Source organism: Rhinolophus sinicus, chromosome 14, assembly GCF_057876585.1.
Source record: "Rhinolophus sinicus isolate RSI-liver-muscle chromosome 14, RSI-T2T, whole genome shotgun sequence".
In the NCBI taxonomy this organism is placed as follows: domain Eukaryota; kingdom Metazoa; phylum Chordata; class Mammalia; order Chiroptera; family Rhinolophidae; genus Rhinolophus; species Rhinolophus sinicus.
In genome coordinates, this window is record NC_142514.1 from 11,558,150 (window position 1) to 11,578,918 (window position 20,769).

Here is a 20,769-nt window from a genome sequence, read left to right on the forward strand (position 1 = left end):
GACGGGCGTAGTTACCTGTGTAATTTTCCCCAAAGGGAAATAAATCAAGTTAGGACCTCCCCTTGCCTATAAGTGGGTTCCCCCAGGGAGATGCCCCTTCTCATGCCATCCCAGGAGGTGTCAGGGTGACACTGCCCCTCTGTCACTCTTGGCCACTGCTGCCACCTCCCTGGTAGAAGAATGGGCCCCGGGACCTTGATGGCTGTAGTCCCGGCTGGGAGGCCTGGGTGGGGTTGGTGGCCCTTGGTGGCCGGTGTCTCCGGCCCGCCCTCCGCTTCTCTGATGAGCTCCTCTGCCTTTGCTCAGATGACCCAGTTCATGAAGGCTGCCAAGAGCGGGACCAAGGACGGGCTGGAGAAGACGAGAATCGCTGTCCTGCGCAAAGTGTCCTTTCTGCACAGGAAAGACGTCCTCGGTGAGGCGCTGAGGGCCGGGCATGCTGGGAGGAGGGTCGGTGCTCGGCCTGGGGGGGTGGGGGGGTGGGCAGAGCTGGGTGAGGCCACTTGGTGTCTGGGCTCCTCTGACGGTGGGACTTCGGGACTGAGCCCCAAGTATCCTGGCCGTCGCACCCTATTTCCTACTTCTCTTGCAGGCGTGGCATTCTCTTCTAGGAGGGTGGGGCCACTTCCTTCAGCGTCCCTGCCCTCGCCCTCTGTCATGGCTTCCTGCCTCGGCCTGGGGGCTCCGGAGCTGGCTGGCTCACTCATCTCGGAGTGCCGTCGTTCACTCCTTCCTTTATCCACCCACCCACCTCTCCACCAGTCAGTATTTATTGAACACCTGCTAAGTGCCGTGCCCCGTGCTGGGTGCAGGGACACCACGATGAATTGAACAGCGTTTCCTCCAGGAGGTCCTGACGCAGTGGGGGAGATGGGCATGTAAATTGGCAATGACAATACAGATGACAGACGTCATGGTGGCGTGGTGTGGTACTACGGCAAGAGCCGGAGGAAATGATTATGGCATGGGGGAACGAAAGGCCAGGGAAGGGCTGAGAGCAGGAGGAGACCAGGTCAGTCAGCAGTGGGGGACGGGGAGGGGACTAGGTGCTCTGGGCGTAGGCGTGAGCATGTGCAAAGGCCGGGAGGTGGGAAGAATGAGATGGCCAAGAGACGGTTTCCGTGATAGCCCACATTTATCAAGTATTTACTGTGTGCCAGGCACTCCTGAGAGCTTTACAGTTGCTCACTTAATTCTTATAAACCAAACAGCTACAGACGATTGTCCTGTTCCCATGTAGAGATGAGGGAACAGGCACAGAGAGATTCAGTGACTTGCCTGGGGACACAGGCATGGAAGGGATAGAAGAGCCTTCTTCCTCTTGTTGGAGTGAGGGTGGGGGTGAGATATCGGGGCCAGAGGTTTAAGCCAAGGAGAACTTTGAGGCTCTGCGCCCTCTTGAAAAATTACGTATTTTACCCTCTCGGTGCCTCAGTTTCCCCATCTGGAACTGGGCTAATATGGCACGTGTCTCAGGGGTCCTGGTGAGGATGACGGAGGGAGTACATGGGAAGAGCCTGGCCCCGCTTCCGGCTCCTGTGTGGCAGGTGTTATTCTCAGTGGGCGGGCGCTGAGTGGAGGTGTTTGGTGCCAGGACCAAACCTCGCGGACTCGGGTTCAGAGCCCAGCTCCACGGCCTCCTGGCTGCGTGACCCTGCACAATTCTTCCCGTCTTGGAACGGCAGGTTCCTCCTCAGTGAAATGAGTTTAATCCCACCACTGCACTCACTGGATGCAGCGCTAACATGTTGGGGGAGCCCTGGCCCCCGATGAGGGAGAGACAGGCCCAGGAGCCATTCCAAGCTTAGTGGAATGGCCAGGAGAAAGGGCAGGGTGGACAGGCCTGCTGGCCGGGAGCCATTTCTGGTCACTCTCTCCACCCCCTGCCCTCCCCACCCCGCCCGTTAGCCCGGAGTTTTCCCTGATGTGACCCTCCCAGATGCGTTATTAATAGCTGCGGCAGGGCTCAAATCACCGGCCAAGAATGTTACCCAGTGGCTCATGGGGGAAGAGGAAGCCGCGGGGCTGGAGGCTGGGGTGGGTGCGGAGTGATGCCTGCGGTGCCATGTGGGCCAGGCAGGAGGGCCTTCACCACCCCCACCCCCACGCTGTCGTCCGCTGCCCCTCCTCCTCCTCCTCTTCTGTCTCCTGCTCAGGTAAGGGCCCGCCTGGGTGTCCCTGCTCCCTCGGCCCCCTTGTAGTCACTGCCACTTCTTCTTTCTTCCCAGCTTCCCCACAGCACCCACTTCCTGCTGCCCATGGCCACGGCTGTTGGATGTCAGAGCCATGAGCAGCCAGGGTCCTGTCTCCCTATGCCTGCGTCTCTCCCCTGGGGCCAGACCTCCAAGGCCGGACCCTTGCGCTCTGCCCGGCCTTCCCTCTCTCTCTGCCTGAGCCTCTGTCCTCTGTCTGAGACCTACCCCCACTTATGCCGGAGTTGCTCTAAGGTCACCAGTTGAACTTTTCCCTGTTGGGTCTTTGCATATGTTTTTGAAAGATGAAAACACAAAGTCAAGCAGCCCATTCTTCTCGGGGCTTGCTCCTCTTTTCAGTCGTCCAGAAGCAAACTATTTTTAGTGCCTAGTGATGGGGACATGGGCCGCCTGGCCATCGCCAGGCCAGAAGTGGGCGAGTCTGAGCAGGGACAGTGCCGCCCGGTGGCTTGGATGCTGAGAGTTGAGCCCCTGCCACATGCTGCTTTGTGTCCCCTTCCTCATGTTGATGGTGTCCCCTTGCTCACGTTTATTTAGGGACAGACTATTCCAGGAGAATGTGACTGTGATGCAGTGACTGGGCTCTGACCCTGTGCGGCCCCAAGAGCTTCTCCTCCCCCAGGACCCTAGTGTAGTGTTGTCCCAGCCCCTGGAGCCGGAACAGGGTGTGTTGTCCTTGCCTTGCCTGTGTCACCAGCCTGTCTGACTTTTCAGGTGACTCGGAGGAGGAGGACATGGGTCTCCTGGAGGTCAGTGTCACGGACATCAAGCCCCCAGCCCCGGAGCTGGGCCCCATGCCAGATGGCCTGAGCCCTCAGCAGGTCTGTAGCAGGGCAGGGGGTGGGGTTTTCAGGGCAAGGGATGGTTGAGGGTCCTGGCCTCTTACGTGGGGCCATAACGTCTGCGTTCTGAGCGGAAGTGATGACTGGGGGGGGCTTTTGTTAGAACCCCCGCTGGGGCCTCTTGGTTCTCTTCTCAACCAGCTGCACGGACTTTCCCAACTGGGCCCTGTGGGTTCCATGCTGTTGTCCTGGGGCGGCTGGGGGCCCCAGCATTTGCATTTCTTGCTTCCCACACCTACGTGCCTGGCGCAGCTCCAATTGAACTGTTTCACATGAAGGTGTTATTTGACGAAAGGGACTGCAGTTAAAAAAGTGGGGGAAGCCCTGAATTAATCAACTCAGAGAGGGCTCTGGAAGCGAGTGAGGTGCCCAGCCCCACCCTCCCTCCACCTGTCATCACTCGGGGCGTCAGAGTCACCACAGGCTTCCCCAGGAGCTGGGGCTCCTCAGGCGATGCCTTCCTTCCACAGTGTCACACCGAGATCAGGGTGGCTTTGCTCTGGGACCTGGGCTGCCTCGCTTGATTCCCTCCCAATCTGGGTTCCCCCAGCCACAAAACAGGCTGTGAGACCCCTGCTTTCCTCTGGTTGGGAGAACACTGAGCAGCAAGACGTGATGGAGCACCGCGCTCAATTTGCCTATTGTTTTGATTGGCAGAAAATGCTGCCTCTTCTGAAAATCAGGGAGCTAGGGCCACACCTCTTGTCGTAGGAATCCATCATTTCTGTTACCTGCCTCCTGGCCCCTGCACAGCACTGACATGGCCACCCACCCCCCTCTCCCGTGCCCCAGGGCAGCGAGTCAGTGTCAGCTGTCGGAGCCAGGCCAGATCGCAGGCTTCCAGCTCGTAATCCAGGTCTCTGCTTCCTAGTGTCGGCCAGTCTCCTTGGGATCTTTTGCATTTCCCACACTGGACAATATTAGTTACTCTAGGCCAGTGGCTCTCCACCGAGGTGATTTTGTCTCCCCAGAGGACATTTGGCAATGTCTGGTGACATCTTTGGTTGTCACCCGTGGGAGAGGCTACTGGAAACTAGGGAGTAGGGGCCGGGGATGCTGCTAAACGTCCTACAGCACACAGGATGGCCCCACAGCACAGTTACCCAGCCTCGAACGTCACTGGGCTGAGGTTGAGAACTCTGCTCTGAGAACAGCTTGGGCACCTGGAGATAGTTGACAGTGCATCCAACTGGGGGCCAGCTTGAAGGACAGTGGCCCGGCCTATCCCACAGCCATGGGGAGCAGGGAGGATGGTGGTGGTGGGAGCCAAGAATGACGTTCTCAGGACAGCTGTGGGGACACAGTGAGGGTCAGTCACCCTCCCATCCCTGGACCACTGTGGACAGGCTCCCCCCTCAGACACCTCTCACATAGGACACCTTTCATGACCTCTGTCCCACCTTCGCTGCACAATAGAAGCTTTGAAAACCCCGATACCTAGGACCAGCCCATACCAATTCAACCAGACTGTCTGGGGTAGGAGCCAGGTGACAGTATGTTTTAAAGATGCCCATGAGATTCTGATGTGCAGAGAAGTTCCGGCCCCCGCCCCCCACCCCACCCAGGTGAGGGAGCTGCACGTCACATGGGTTTGCACAGGTGCTGGTCAGGCTGCACCCGAGGGGCACGTTGATTTGGACTAAAGAGAGATGGGGACGGTGGGAGGGAATGGGGAAGGGACGGGATGTTTAGTCCAAAGCAGAGCCCACTGGGTGGGGTGGCGGGCACCCCAAGCACTGTCATGTGGGCGAGGAACTGGTTAAGGATCGGATCTGTAAGCGGTAGGAGCTGAGACTGCAGTTCCAAGAAAGAATTTTCCACTAGTGTTGTCGGAAGCTGGAGGAGGCCGCCGTCTCCCCAGGAGAGGTGGTGATTCCTCTGTCCCTGGAAGTGTGTGAGCAGAGGCTGGGCAGGGGACTCGAGCCTGGGGAGCACGAGTATCTCTCTGGGGTGGGCAGGGGCTCTGGGAGGAAATGCCAGCCGTCCCGGCCCCAGTGGTCCCAGGAGTGGGCTCTGGGAGGGGCGGGTCCCTGCTGTCCCTGTGTGATGGCTTGTATGGTGGTTGGCGCAGGCACTGACCATGCTTTCTGGCCCGAGCAGGTGGTCCGGAGGCACATCCTGGGCTCCATCGTGCACAGTGAAGGCAGCTATGTGGAGTCTTTGAAGCGGGTACTCCAGGTGCGTGTTGGGGCCCCTGGGGAGAGGACAGGGAGGGCCCTGGAAGCTCACTTTGCAAGGAATGTTTGGGGACTGTGGACAGTGTTAAGGGGAAGGGCTCAAAGGCCAGCACTTTTGTGGGGACAGATGGACATTAAGTGGGGACTGGGGAAATTAAGAATTCCTGATGCCTGGTGTCCACAGGAGGACTGCATTTTCTGAAACAAAGTTGGGGTTCTATGAAATGAGGGCTGTTCTGGAGAGTCGAGGGCATCTGGTCACTTTTGGGCCTGGAAGGTACCATATCTTCCTCGCCACTCTGGGAGCCCCCTGGGATGGGGCTGTGTCTCCCTATCACCCTGGAGCCCCCCAAGCTGGGGAGTAGGACACACCCTCTCTTGCCATCAGATGCCAAGGGGTTGCTAAGTAGATGCTCACGTGACTTGACTAAGGTGTGCCTACCTGGTCTATTATTTGCATTCCTGAACAGTGAATCTTCTGGGATGTTGTGGGCCCTCAGAGAAAGGAATTGGGTGGGGAGGTGCTAATAACCCCCTCTCTTCCCCGTCGGAGTTCGGCTCCACAATGGGGAGCCCAGACCTCAGGCAGGTGAAGATGAAAATGTCCCTTTTTTCTGACACAGCTGGTTGGAGTGTGGCTCTTGGTCTGGGGGCCAGGGGAGCTTGCTGTGACATCACTGCTCTTGCTTCATTAGACAGACTGGCTCAGTCATAGGTAGAGCTGAACAGGGCCAGCCTGGCGCTGGGGGCTGCCTCCTTGGAGTTCCTCGCAGGCAGGCTTCTTCCTCCCAACCCAGCTTAACACATAAGTCATGGGGGTGGGCTGAGGGTGGACAAAGAGGGGCCAGGAGGGTTACATTCATGGGGATCCTTCCGGAAGACAGGTGAGGAGTGAGGCATATGTGCTCTCCTTGACAGCAACGTCCACCCGTGGCCGGCTGAGTTCTGATGGGCCTTGTCCAGGTTGCCATGAGGGCGGTGGGTGGAGGGGCCGCGGCCTGGCCTTGGGGCACTCACCCCACCTGCCCCCGGCAGGATTACCGCAACCCCCTGATGGAGATGGAGCCCAAGGCCCTGAGCGTCCGCAAGTGCCAGGTGGTGTTCTTCCGCGTGAAGGAGATTCTGCACTGCCACTCCATGTTCCAGATCGCACTGTCCTCCCGCGTGGCCGAGTGGGACTCCAGTGAGAAGATTGGGGACCTCTTTGTGGCTTCGGTAGGTGTCCCCAAACTTTCCCTGGCCCACCAAGGGAAAAACCACAGCCTGCCTGGCTCCTGCCTCTGCCTGGTCACCTTGTCCAAGCTGGCGTGGTCAGACGGTGGCAGGGCACGGATCTGCCCTGTGGCCTAAGCTGGGGGTAGCCATGACACCTTCTAGTGCCCAGTATGTTCATGGTACCAGTGAAGCCCGCTCACTGCTCTGGCTCTGCCCAGGTGGCAGCACCTCCAGGAAACTGGCCACTGTGCACGGCCACCCGGCCGGTCTGGAGCTCCCTTGCCGAGCACTCTCAGAGTGACCACTGTTTGAGATGCTCGAACAGACCACAGCCTTGGTCCCCAGAGGGTGCCGCAGGGCATCGGGGTGCGTGCACTGGACCCATGCTCTGTGTTGCCTCGCTGGGCACTCCAGGGCTCCTGGGCTCGGGTCCTCTCTGTGGAATGAGGGGGTGTGCTACACTTGGGGTTTTTCAAACTGAAATCCATGGGCCCCAGAGAGATTCATGGGGCAAGGGAGGGTGAAGTCGGTGGAACTCCATTCTGATCTGTTTTAGGTAATGGGGTTCTGCTAAAAGAAAAACAGTATTGTTTTGAAAACCTCAATAGATCTGACACCCTGGGGTATCCAAGGGGTTTGGGGTCAGGAGTGCCACCTGTGAGGGTGGAGGGCGAGGGGCATTTTATTTCCTAGGGGTGGTGAGGAAGTGCATGTAGAAAAGGGGTGTCATGCCTGCCCCCACCTCTCTCACTGATGTGGTCCTCCCTTGCTATGCCCACGCCCCTTTCAGTTCTCGAAGTCCATGGTGCTAGATGTGTACAGTGACTACGTGAACAACTTCACCAACGCCATGTCCATCATTAAAAAGGCCTGCCTCACCAAGCCTGCCTTCCTCGAGTTCCTCAAGGTGGGCCCGGTGGTGGTCCAGGGCCCCTCTCAATGGGGCACTGGCAATGGGGGGTAGGGGGGCTTCTTATGAGAGAGGGGGCATTTTAGCCAGCTTCAGGGACGACATCGCTTTGGCCTGGGCCCTCCCTCTTTCGTTTGGGGTCCTCCCAATCTCATGGGATGATAGTGGGTCCCTTCTCCCCTTCCTCCCCGCAACAGGAGGGAGATAAAGAGTTACAGTGTCTGTTAGCCTCTTGGGATCCTGGGCTTTGCCAGGTGGGAGGGGAGGCCTGTGACATCTCGAGGATGGGTGAGATGATGGTGGGCTCGCCATGGGGAGACCCAGCAGTGTGGTGGCCGTGTTCCTTTGGCGGGCTGGGTGTGGGTAGGTCCCCAGGTGTGGCTCAGGTTGTCGCTGGGCTGTCCCTTTCCCTCATTTGTGAAAGGGCAAGGAGCATTCCTCACAGGGGTGTCTGGGCCTCATGTGAGAGAGTAGAAGTGAAAGGACAAAAAAGGCGAGGATCGCCCAGTTTCCTGGGATGTGCAGTCAGGCAAGTCATATGGAGACCGCACTGCAGGGAGTGTGCCACCTAGCGGAGGGCGCAGGTGGGCCAGGGGCTGGGGCCTCGGCTGAGGTACCCACTGTCCTGATCCCAGAGGGTCGGGGGCTTTCTCAGTGGGATGCCATCTGACATGGGTCCTGGGGGGACAGTGGTGTTGTAACAGGTGGAGACAGAGGAGAGAGTGTTCCAGGTGCCGGAGTGGTGGGGCCAAGGTCAGAGGCAGGAGGACGTGGGGTGGGCGAGTGGTTGGATGCTGGGAACACTAGGTGCTATAGGCGAGTCCAGGGGAGAAGGGCCAGAGGCAGCTGAGCTCAGTGCGGGCGGCTCTGGACGTGCAGGCCCAGGCCCTAGGACGCGGTATTTCCGGCAGTGAGAGCTGCTGAAGAGTTTCGGGCCAGGGCAGGTGGAAGGAGACGCCAGTGGAGAGGCTGTGGTGCAGCCTGGGTCACAGGATGAGCGCGGGAATCAAGAGGACAGATCTGTGGCTAGAGTGCTAGAAACAGAAGAGACCGGACAGGAACACTGCCCCTCACCCTGGCCTTGGGCCCGGCTACTTTAGTTTCAGCGGAGGGAAAGGTCGTCTCAGCTACTTCTAGAGATTTGACCTCTGCAATAAATTGCTGAATTTCCCAATTATGCTTTTAGCCCAGAGACCTTAACATGACTGCTCTAGTCTTCCCAGGGTGAGGGGCTGTGCAGGGTCCCCGTGGTGACAGGGAGCCCTGGCTGCAGAACCAGGGACTCCCTCCCGCCACCCCCCCCCCCACCCCCCCCGGCTCTTCTCTCAGGCTCGAGGCTGAACAGAGTCCTGGGCCTGGGGAAAGGAGCCCAAGCTGGGCAGCGTCTGCAGCCCGGGGCACTGGGACCTCGCTGCAGAGGGTCAGTGAATGATTCCACCTCGTCTCCAACAGCGACGGCAAGTGTGTAGCCCCGACCGCGTCACGCTCTACGGGCTGATGGTGAAACCCATCCAGAGGTTCCCGCAGTTCATCCTCCTGCTTCAGGTACCCACTGCCGGGCAGGGGCAGGTACCCACTGCCGGGCAGGGTGTGGCATGGGCTAGTGTGAGTCTCTGTGGTGTGGGGGCCTCTCATCCGCGCATCTGCTGTGGAGTGACGGTGGGCAGGGCCTTAGACCCCTGCCCCCCTTTTGCTCCACTCTGGGGTGGAGACGTTCAGATCCGACAGCTTATTTCCCACCTGCCCAGTGCGGAATGCTGAGTGACTGGTGGTGCGTGAGCCCTGGTTGTGGGGAGGGAAGAAAGACGTGGTGTCCCAGGACCTGCAGGCTCCTGGCAGGAAGGAGATGCCCAGTGAACTAGCTGACCTTGGCCACGTCAGCCCTCCCAGGGACTGTTAGCCCCCACGCAGCTTGGGACACCTCCTCTGATTGCTGAAGGTCCTCAGCTAAGGAGATGAGCCCCGGCTGCCCAGCTGGAAAAGGTGGCTGCGATCCTAGGGTCCCAGCAGCATTTTTTTCTCTGTCCTCAGAGCAGCCAGCTGCACAAGTGCTCTCTCAGCTTACCATTGATTGGTGAATCAGGGATTGGGCCACACGTTTATTTTATTTTATTTTTTTCATTCATTACCTGTTTCTTGAGGCCACGGCTCTATGTCAGATACCTTCTGTACCGGCCGCAAGCTGGGCTCTTTCAGACCCAGTGTCTGTAGGGGGCGTGGAGGCTGAGGCGTTGACCCCAGCCAGGGGTGGGTCTGCTGGGGCAGCGGTGCTCAGTGCTGGCTCTCTCTGGGCAGGACATGCTGAAGAACACCCCCAGGGGCCACCCAGACAGGCTCTCGCTACAGCTGGCCCTCACGGAGCTGGAGACGCTGGCCGAGAAGCTTAATGAGCAGAAGCGGCTGGCCGACCAGGTGGCTGAGATCCAGCAGCTGACCAAGAGCGTCAGTGACCGCAGCAGCCTCAGCAAGGTGCGTGCCACGGCCTCCCCACCTGCGTGCCCTTACCTGCTCTGCAGCCTTCGTCACCTGTCTCTCTGCCTCCTGCCCCGTGGCCACCACTAGGTGGCAGTGTTCTCTGAGAGAGGGGATTCCTTGCTTCTCTCGAGCCCGCAGACCTCATGTAGGGGATAAGGCTTGACTGGATCCCCACATTTATTACTATTCATGTTATGATTCATTTTGTTCATCCCTGGAATTGTCAGTGAAGACATCAAAAATGATAGCCTAGTATTGTGTTTAAGTGAGTGGGCTCTGGAGTCAGAGTTTTGGTTTGAATTCAGATTTTGCCACTGGTGCTTGCTGTGTGGTCTCAGGGCGATCGGCCAACCTCTCTGAACCTCACACGCTCCCTCTGAAAGGAGAAGAGTTCAGTGGTGCTTGGCTCCCGGGGCGGCTGCGAGGCAAATGAGGGAGTCGGCAAAACAGCAGGCCCAGAGTCATTAATACAAAGTGGCTGTCGTCATTATTAGTGTTATTTTTAAAGAAGAAAGATGAAAAATCCATGTTATGTTTTGGGGTTGTAACTTAGGAATATTCTAGCAAAAAATCTTGAAACACTTTCAAATATGCCTGTAGAGAGCCCTGTTTTTAAAGTACAAGGCCAGTACCACACACACAAAAAAATAGTCACGTCTTAGACTCACCTGTTGGTAAACTTTAGTTCTCTGTGTCCCTAGCAGCACGTGACATGCGCCTCCTGCAATTGAACCCAGATCTGGGAGGTTCTGCACCCTGGGCTCCGCCTTCCTTCACCCATCAGAGGGTGGACATGAGCCCAGATGGTTCAAGGTGAAGCGACCCTGTCCCAGGGCACGTTGGCGAGAACATGGGTCATTCTTTGGGAAAGGGATATCTGTCTTGTGAGGGTCCTAGGGAGGTGTTCACATCTTCTGGGGAAATAACTGGGAGCCCCCAGGCTCTATGGGCCCTGAAAACAGAACTAAAGCCAGTGAGATTTCAGCGACATGGGGTGGAACTTTCGAATAGTACAGGAAAGGCTGCCGGAAAGATAATAGCCCTTCCCACATGGACCGTACTTTACGGTATATAATGCTCTCTAACCCACTTTGCCATCTTTGATCTCCATCACGGTCCTTCGAAGCAGGGCGGTGACAAGATAACCCACAGGGCCCCTTGCAATTCTAAGCTGTAGGGGTCCTCCATCTTAAGACTCTCCCACCTCAGGCCAAATTCAGGTTGCATGTGTGGTTTTAGGTCCGCACAGTATTTTTTAAGAAAAACAAATCCATTGCCAACATTGGAAAATGGAGAAGTAGCCCATAAAATTCAGACTTGTGGGTCTTCTTGAAGAATCGGAAGAGCTGCCTCACTGGTCTACTTCCCTACATGGCACAGTTCCCCTGCGCAGCGGCTGCCCGCACCCCTTAACCCTGCCAGTGAGATTAACTGCTGGCTCTGCAGGCATCTGGGTCTGCTTCACCTGTTCCAGGAGGACAGAGATGGGAAAAAAGATGGGGTAGGGGATGGAGCCCCCTCCTGGGGGGATGTCCCCATCTAGGATTGCTCAGGGTGGGCATGAGGGCTGGGGGTCACCCCTCGCCTCCATCCCACCTGCAGGCAGGATCCCCTCAGCTAGTAACATACAAGCCTTCTATTTTGGAATGCCTCTCGAGAAAAAGACTTCAGCCCAGCCATGCCACCTGTGCTGGTATTTAATGCTCTTTGCCCTTGGGAGTATCTTCTTCTGTTCCCTCCTTTAGCTCCTTTTCTGTAACCAGGACGGTTTCTCTTGCCTCGGCTCACACCCCTGTGCAGCTGCAGTGGGAAGAGGTCGCTCCAGAGGAGGAAGCCCTTTTCCATAGCAGGTGCTCTGGGAAGAGCTGTCTGTTCTCCCCTGTTCTTGCCCCCATGAGGACCCAGGCCGTAAGGAGCGCTGGTGGCTGGCTGGAAGTTAGGAAGACCTGTTGGTGTTGGGCAAAGAGCTGAAGGCTCAGTTTCTCCACCTGTCAAGTGGGGGTGTGTTTGATACGCGTGGGATGTTGTCATGCAGAGTGTGGTGGTGACCGCACACGGCGCCCTCCCCCTGCCAGGGCCCCCTTGGGCAGTCTCGGCCAGTTCTGAGACCAGTCCTGTGATTTTTCCTCTTGTCCGTCGGGGAAAAGCAGAAATGAAACTGGGTGTACCCGAAACGGAAGCATGTAGTTATTTCAAAATATGCCTGCTCAGGACTCTCCAGGCGGGTGTTTGTGCAATATCCGGGTTTTCTTTTTAATCTGCCCAAGGGGCAGGGGCATGGTTGCCAGAAGCTCAGGGGACTTTCCTGTCCCAAGTTTTGGGTCACGACACACTTGGCAGCCTTCCATGGGGTCTGCTTTCGGGGACCCGTTCGTGTTTTCATGATCTGGCAGTCAGCTCGTTGATGGAAGTAGTGGGGTGGGGGAAGCCAGGCTTAGCAGTTAGGAGGGCAGCCCCGAGGGAACCCAAGTCCTTTCTTGTTGTGGGAGCAGCGGGGACTCCCTGACTCCTATCTCACTCAGCCAGGAGCCAGGGGCGTGTGGCCAGCTGCCTGGTGCTGGGGGGATGGTACACGTGGTCTGGCTCCATCCTATGCTGGGTCTCGCCAAATCACTTTACCTCTGGAATCTCGGCTTCTTCCTGTGGGTGGGCATGGCCTCAGGGAACTGCTGAGCCAATGGAATGAGAAGTGGAGTATTTAGTGCCAAGCACAGAGCCCGGCACACAGTGGGGTTTGTTACCATTTGGACTTCTGTGTTGACGTGAGAGACGTGGTTCTTTGGAGGATGACAGGGCGTTCTCTCCAGGAGAGGTTTTGGGGTGCTCTGCCCAATTCCTAGCGAGGATGGGGAAGAAGGGGAGGATAACTGTTGCCTTCAGAGTCATGGGTTTTGGGAATGAATTTTGCTAAATCCTCCTTCCCCCCACCAAAAAAAAATCCCTGTTAGTGAGATGTTTTCCCAGTGGGTCCTGGGTGGGATGTGGTCCCAGTGCTGGAAGCGGGTTCTTGGTATCCAGCCTGAGAGTGGCAATCTCCTGCTCAGTTGCCTGAGGCTTGAAGGTCTTTGGCCTCCTCAGAGGTCACCCCATTGACCAGCAGATGTGCCCCACCCCATCGGAAGATCTTCCAAGGAACAAGACAGGGTGAGGCTATTCAAGAGGTCAGGGTGCAGGAATGGGACCGACTTCCAGGCCAGGCAGCTCCCTGCATGAGGGAACTTCACGGTACACTGTCATGGAGAGCAGCAACAGCCGAGGGGACAGCAGCTGTTTACAGGGTGGCCATCATGTGCCATGTGCCAGGTCAGCTTCTTGGGTGTGTGACCTGTGCCGGCACTCAGACGGGCCCCAAACTTGGTTTAATGCTCTGCTGCCACCATTTTGAAATCCTTCAGAACTTTTGGCTGAGGTCTGCGTTTTCGTCTTGCACTGGGCGCTGCGAGTTCCATCGCCAGGCCCAGGTCACGCGTTACCTTGGTGAGCTAAGCAGTGGAAGTTCTTGCCCCACCTGACAGCCGAGGAAACTGAAGTGTGGAGAGGGGAAGTGACCCGCCAGATGGCTTCACAGCTGGTGCTCAGGGCATCAGGATTGGAGCACGTGTCTGTGACCCAAAGCTTGTGTCGCTGGCAGTGCTGGGCATTCGGGATTGTCGTAGGGAGGGGCTGGCAGTGCCTGGCTCACCTGAGAAGGGTGCTGGCTACTTACTGGGCAGGGTGGGTGGTCAGAGAACCCAGCATGTGGTCCTCCAGCCTCTTGTCACCCCCAGGATGGGGGACGTGGCCCTGCCTCATCCTCTGCCCCTCCCAGCCTAGATCCCTTTTGTGCACAGCTGGAGAATTCCGGGTCTGTGGCATGGTGATATCTGTGTAACAGCCTGCATGCTGCTTGGTGTTGACCTTGTTATGTCCCCCTCCCCCAGCTGTTGACCTCAGGCCAGAGGCAGCTGCTTCTCTGTGAGACGCTGACGGAGACCGTGTACGGTGACCGCGGGCAGCTGATCAAGTCCAAGGAGCGCAGGGTTTTCCTGCTCAATGACATGCTGGTCTGCGCCAACATCAACTTCAAGTAAGCGGCCTGGGCCATCGCCCCTCCTTGGAGACACACTCCTGTCCTGCCCAGTCCCTCGGCTGGCCTCTCTGAGACAGGGTCCCACATGAGCTCAGCTTAGGTCTCTGACATTCTGGCTTCCTCTCCCATTCCTCTTGGCCGGCTCTGTCCCCGGTCCCCAGCTCTAGGAAGCACTTGGAGAGGTCATCTGGGGCCACCCCTGGCCTTTGGGCAAACAGCTGTCCGTGGTACAGAGTGGTCTGTTCTGGAACTCTGCCGTTGGTCACTGAACAGCCTCCTGCGTTTTGACCACTTTGAAATTCAACAGATTCTCCCTTGTCCCCAACCCAAATCCCTGCTGCGTTAATTCACATCAATTTTCCTCTGGTCAGATCCCAGAGTTTCCTAGTACACATCAGCTTTTCTCCCCACAGCCCAGAGTATCTTCTCCCGCAGGAGCCTGGTTTCCTGGTTCTGGGTCACAGGCGGTAGAAATGCCCAGAGCCAGGCTGCCTGGCTGGGGTGAGGGTGATTCTTTAAACCAGAGTCTGCAAACTCGCAGCCCAGGGATTGCATTGGCCTCCAGGAATCTTTTGTTCGGTTCACACAGGGCGATCACATAAACATGGAGACATGTGACTATTCTCGAAAATGTGAGGATCCCACCTTCTGGGCCCATATTGCCCGGGCCACATGTCCCCTCTCCTGGGGCTTGTGTTCTGCCGGTCCTCACCAGTGACCGGTGGACCCTACCGGCTGTACACTCACCTGCATCCCTTGCTTGGCCCTGTAGGTGGCAGGCATTACAAACCTTTACCAAAGGAATTCCAGCTGGGACCTTCCCAGCTGGGCTCTTATCCACGCCAGCGGAGAGAATCTCTGTTCTCAGTGTTTCACAGCCTTTAAAAAGCATCATGGACACAACAGCATGGCAACAGTAACCAAGATCCAAGAGGGAACGCAGTCACCCATAGTTGAATGTTAATCCCCGCCTGGCCCTCCCACCCACAGCAGGAGCAGATGTGGGGTCAGGGTGCCCGTGGAGCCTGACTTAGACTCCGTACCCACAGTCAGCTGTGCATTCCTGCCCACGGCCACGGAGCAGAGTTGGGGGTTGTCCGTGGTACACTACTATATTTCTCCGAAAATAAGAGCGAGCCGGACCATTAGCTCTAATGCGTCTTTTGGAGCAAAAATTAATATAAGACCCGGTCTTATTTTATTGTAAGACTGGATATAATATAATATAATATAATATAATATAATATAATATAATATAATATAATATAATATAATATAATGTAATATAATGTAATATAATAAAATACCGGGTCTTATATTAATTTTTGCTCCAAAAGACGCATTAGAACTGATGGTCTGGCTCGGTCTTATTTTTGGGGAAACAGGTATTAATTCATCAAATATTCGTTGAGCCCTTGCTCTGTGCCAGTGCACAGGTCTGGACAGGACCACCCGGCCCCGGGAGGGACTCAGGCAAGGAAAGCTGCATCGCAGACCAGTGTGGCGGTGCTCATGGCTGACTCATTCATTCATTTCTCAGTCGATGACTTACTCAATCAACCACTGTCATTTTTAAGTCTCCTGTATGTCTTAGGCACCATAGCTGACTGACACGTGGTCTGCCAGCCTGTTGCTCACGGCCTACCATGGGTGATAGGGGTGCTAGTGGCCCACTTTTGGGGGATCAGTTTGGGAGATTTGGGGTGAGTCATGTGACCTGTCGATCACTGTCCTCATCTGGAATAATATAGACATCCTAATAGGTCCGTTGTGGGACTCAGGGAACAGAAGGCTGGTGCCTAGTGCAGTGAGAAGGCCCTCCATGTGGTTCCTTCTGCCCACACCCGGCTCAGCCCAATGGCCGGCCCCCAGCCTGTAGAAATCACTCAGTACAGTAATGACCTTCCATTCCTTCTTGTTTTTCCCCTCAGGCCTGCCAACCACAGGTAGGAGCTTGGGGGTCCTGGGGGGCATGTGATTCTGGATCTGGGGCCGGGGCCTGGGCATTTGGTGCTCTGCCACATCGATGGTTCCCTGCCCTGCCTGGCTTGGTTTTGGCCTGAGGTCTTGTGCTTGGGCTGTGAGGTGCCTGGCTGAGCTGATGTGCTGAGGGGTGGCACTCTGGGCTGGCCCTGGCGCTGGGCTGCTGTGGGCTCTCCAAGCCTCGTCCTCTCTGTCCTGGCAGGGGTCAGCTGGAGATCAGCAGCCTGGTGCCGCTGGGGCCCAAGTATGTGGTGAAGTGGAACACGGCGCTGCCCCAGGTCCAGGTGGTGGAGGTGGGCCAGGAAGGGGGCTCCTACGACAAGGACAACGTGCTCATCCAGCACGCCGGTGCCAAGAAGTCCTCTGCCACGGGCCAGGCCCAGAGTGAGTACCTGCCCGGCTGCTGCCCGGGGCGCACCTGTCCAGGCTCAAGGGCCCATCTGGGGAGCCCCAGGCTGATGGGCCACTTGGCCAAGAGGCTTTTGCTAGTTTACAGACCACTGCGCACAAACACACACCCACAGCCCTCCCTGCATGTGCCCACACACATCCCTCACAGTCACATCCCCACCCCACACACAGGACAGGTGCCCACTGCCCCTGCCCGCTCCAGCCCCATATGCCCTCATGTACACACATGTGCTCACACAGCCATGTGCAGGCGACTCTGAGTCAGAAAGCGTGCCTTCCAGTCCCTGCCTGGCCATGGGTTGCCTCCCTGTGTCACATCGGCAGGTGTTGCCGTCTCTCTGTGCCTCATATTTCCCCTCTGGACCATGAGGGGCCCAGGTGACACTCACCCTTTCCCCTGTCCCCTCAGGGACCAGGCTCAGGGCTGCCTGGCTCTGCCTGGATCCTCCCTCCCATGTTCTGACCATCCCCTTACACTTTGTGGGATTTGAGGAGAAGGACAACTCGGGGGTGATGCTCGGGGGCCTCTGTCTGTCCGCTCGTCTCCGTCTCCATGGTAGCTGCCACCACTTTGCTCAGTGCTGCTGCAGTAGCATCCTGGCTGCTGTCTTGCCCTCCACCTTTGTCCTCTTCCTGTCCATCCTCCACCCATCCTCAGAGCAACTCTCCAAAATGCAGATCAGATCTGTGTGTGTCACCCGCTACCCTGAAATCCACCAGTGGCTTCCCCTCACTCTCAGGATAAAGTCCCAGGTCCTCACTCTGGCCCCTGCGCCCCTCCTGGGGGTGCCCTCCCACCACTCCACGTCAGCCCACTCTGTCCCCTCACTCCCTGAGCTTGGCCTACTGGCCTCTCAGTTCCTGGGGGCCAGGGGCAGCCTCCCCTTGCCCCAGGGACTTCTCCGGCCTCCTCCCTCTCCCAGAGCTGCTCCTGCAGCTCTGTTTTCTTCTACTTGCCCTCCTAGCGCAGATGGCACTTCCTCAGGAAGCCTTTTCTGATTGCTTCAGACTGGGCCAGGTCTCCCCTCCCCCGGTGCTCTCAAGGCCAGTTGTACTGGTTGCCATCTCTTTCCTTGGCATGGCTGTAGCCCTGCCTGGAGCCGGTTTGAGGTGGGTGTTATCAAACGTTGGTTGAATGAATGCAGGGTGTTGAACTTCAGGGCTAACAGAAAGGAATGCTTAGCCGGAAGTATCTCCTACAGGCTGGGAAGGCGCTGGGCTACACAGACTCTCCCCACCAGCTGGCCCCGGTCCGTTGCCTGACCCTGGAAGTTACCTCACCGGCTGTTGGCAGTAATGGAAAGTTTGAGGGAGTGATTGCATCATGCTCTCTCCCTCTCGGAGGCTGGGCCGGACAGCGGGGCCCATGCCCAGATGCGAGCGACTCTTTCCCCTGGTCTGTGAGGCAGGAAGGGCTGATTTGCATTCCTGACTCTGTTCACAAGCCCCCTGGGAAGGGCTCTACTGAACCACCTTTAGCCCCAGCTCGACCTCATTCCCCGCACTACTCGGTCCTCACTCTGGGACCCCTCCTTCCATGACTGTGTTGTCTGTGGCCGCATTCATGACACGAGAGTAATATGCTGCCAGACCCCCTTTAAAGGACACAATGAAATTCTTGTTGAACCCCAGTTGTCTGTGAATGATTTTTTTATAATATTGTGATTGAAATGTGTGCAAATATAAGACTAGGTACAATAGACGCCTTATGCTTATACCCCGTGAACAACCATAAAACCAAGACAAAAATCACAAGTGAGATAAAAATGAAGCTACAAAACAGTAAAATTCAAAGGAACAGCATTCATTTCATGTGATGGGTGACGTCGTTTTGCTGGAACCGAATTGCTCACAATATGGATGTGACCCTCTGACAGGGCAGGTTCTTTTGTGTGCTCTGCACTCATGCCATGGGTGCCATATGCTGACCTGCATTTCCCACCAGCTCACCTATTGGGGTCCCTGCAGAGTTCGTCTTTGTCCACTGTTTGGTGTGAGCACGTCACTTACCTACCCTGTCCGCGTTGCTCCTTGCCTGTGACCATCCAGTTAGCCCTGCTCAGTCCCAACCCGGAAGCCTTGAGACCATGCAGCCGCATGTGGCTTTAAAGTCATTACATCCAGGATTCAGGATGTGATGTATCTGTTTTTTAGATAATCATCTGAATGACAACCCAAAATATGCCTCCCCCCACCCCCGCCCCCGGAATTCCATAAGACCTCAGCTTGAGAAACCATGGCCTACAGAGCACAGCCCAAATTCCCTAGCATGGCAGTTGAGGACTCCCCCATCCAGTCCTGGGGGTCCCTCCTGCTCTGTCTCTTGCTGCCCATCTCTCAGCCCCTGACACTCTAGCTGTATCATCAGCAGAGACCTGGGCATCTTCTTACATCGTCACTAGTCCATCGCTATGATATCTTTGTCCCCCAGTACCTTCTACCATCTGTGTATAGAATTGATGCTTCCCCATACTTCCTCCCCTTCCCCCAAGTCATAAGCTCCATAAGAGTGGGGACCCCGTCTGTCTTGTTCACAACTGTCTCTCAAACACCTGGAATAGAACCTGGCACATAGTAGGTTCTCAGTATGGTTTTGAACAACTTGCTGTTCATGGGCTTTCTCAAGCCACAGTGCCTTTGCACATGCCGTTCTCCTTTCTGGCAGTGCCCACCAGTCTCCTGACTCCGTGAAGGCTCCTTTTCTCCTTCAGGCACAGTTGGTTCTCAGTCTTCTGGTTTCCCATGATCCTTTGTATAGAGTGAGGGTGGCCTGGATCACAGGTGCTAGGCTTTCCCTGCGATTGGCACTGTCCCCGCCAGTAGACAAGAGCCCCGTGATGTTTCCTTCTGTATCTCTGGTGCCATATCCCCAGGGTGCCAGCTCTTCCTCTGGGCAGTGAGTGGATGCGTGGGTTCTCGCTGGTACCTGCCCGCTCCTGAGGCTGAGTTGGGTCTCTCTCCGCCCAGGTAAGGTGTACTTCGGGCCCCCGCGACTCTTTCAGGAGCTGCAGGACTTGCAGAAGGATCTGGCGGTGGTAGAGCAGATTACGCTACTCATCAGCACGCTGCATGGCACCTACCAGGTACACCGTGCTGGCCAGCCCGGCTGCTGGGGCTCCAGCCTCCTCCCTGTGGGCCCAGACTCAGCAGAGTGGGGGGCTGCTCTCCTGGCCCAGTCCCCTGACGTGGCTTTGGCTCAGCTCCCACAAGCAGCAGGGGCGGCTAAGCTCCCTGTCACTACCTAGGAGTCTCCTTCCGGTTGAGCAAGGCCTGGCTGCAGGGCGTTTTTGTTGTTGTTCTCTGCCTGGTGGTCTTGTTGCCCCTTCCTGGCCTTGCCCCAGGCTGGAGACAAACCTTGCTGGGAGGTGTGTCCCTCTCAAAGGAGGGGTGCCAGGTGGGGTCTGAACCAAGGGCTGGGCAGCCTGCCCGCGGCCTGGAGCACGGGGAGTCGGCCTCCTGCTTGTGGCTGAACGAGCTTCCCGGCTGAGCTTCGGGACTTCTCCCCATTTTCTCTCCCCTGGGGTGCCCTGACTATTGTAGGACCCGGTGTGGCTTCTGGGGAGTCCGTGGGCTGTGTGGCGACCTCATTAGTCTCCTCAACCCTAGAACCTGAACATGACCGTGGCTCAAGACTGGTGCCTGGCCCTGCAGAGGCTGATGCGGGTGAAGGAGGAAGAGATCCACTCTGCCAACAAGTGCCGCCTCAGGCTCCTGCTTCCTGGGAAACCCGACAAGTGAGAGGCAAAGGCGCCATCGATGAAGTGGGGGATTTAGAGGGGGGCCCTGGAACCATCCTATTTGTCAGTATTGCTGTGATAGGAGGGGGTGTGTATGTACGCTCTGCAGCCCACACCCAGCACAGCATTTGGCACGGAGTAGGTGCTCGTAGTCGAATGAATGAATGAGTGAATGAAAGAATGAATGAATAAACCATCTTTTCATACCCAGGGTAAACCCAGCCTCTGTTAGTGTACTTGGACACTCTGCTGATGGTTGGTGCCATTTGTGCTGTGTCCTTTTACTTACATCAGACCGTGCAGTCCCTTGGGACCAGGCCCTGGGTCTCCTCTCATGGACCCAGCCTGCCCCCAGCACTGCCTCTGTCCCCTGATGCCCACCTAGCAGCTTGCGCTGAGTAAACCCTCAGCTGATGTTTGTGGAATTGATGACAACCTGGCAGAGACGGGGAAAGGTATTTGTCTGATCCTCCCTCGGCTCTGTAAGGTGTGTTATTACCCCATTTTACAGATGAGGAAGGTGAGGCTCAGAGAGTTACATGACAGGCCCAAGGCCACATGGTTAGAGGTAGAGCTGGGTTCTCAGATCTGACTGAAGCCTCGTCTGCTGCAGTGAGGGACTCAGAGGCCAGGTTTAGAACCCCAGGGGACACTGGGGGACATATTGTTACAGGGAAGAGAAGCTTGGAGCCCTATTGTTTGAGGAGGGCCTTGAGCCCAGGATGCAAGGCTCAGGA

At 56.8% G+C, this 20,769-nt stretch overlaps 1 protein-coding gene across 8 annotated transcripts in view; it reads left to right on the top strand.

The window, feature by feature from the left end:
- The window catches only part of ARHGEF10L (Rho guanine nucleotide exchange factor 10 like), a 149,357-nt gene that overhangs the window by 78,955 nt on the left and 49,633 nt on the right, over window positions 1-20,769 (top strand). For 7 of the 8 annotated variants that reach the window (XM_088790236.1, XM_088790235.1, XM_088790237.1 and 4 more), the window contains 11 exons: window positions 307-415; window positions 2,928-3,034; window positions 5,156-5,233; window positions 6,268-6,447; window positions 7,238-7,354; window positions 8,810-8,902; window positions 9,653-9,826; window positions 13,753-13,898; window positions 16,087-16,268; window positions 19,263-19,378; window positions 19,902-20,029. In XM_088790236.1, the coding sequence (XP_088646362.1) occupies window positions 307-415; window positions 2,928-3,034; window positions 5,156-5,233; window positions 6,268-6,447; window positions 7,238-7,354; window positions 8,810-8,902; window positions 9,653-9,826; window positions 13,753-13,898; window positions 16,087-16,268; window positions 19,263-19,378; window positions 19,902-20,029 (1,430 nt within the window). Of the gene's footprint in view, window positions 1-306; window positions 416-1,066; window positions 2,157-2,927; window positions 3,035-5,155; window positions 5,234-6,267; window positions 6,448-7,237; window positions 7,355-8,809; window positions 8,903-9,652; window positions 9,827-13,752; window positions 13,899-16,086; window positions 16,269-19,262; window positions 19,379-19,901; window positions 20,030-20,769 lie in introns of those variants that run through there. The other variant, XM_088790242.1, reaches the window with a different exon arrangement.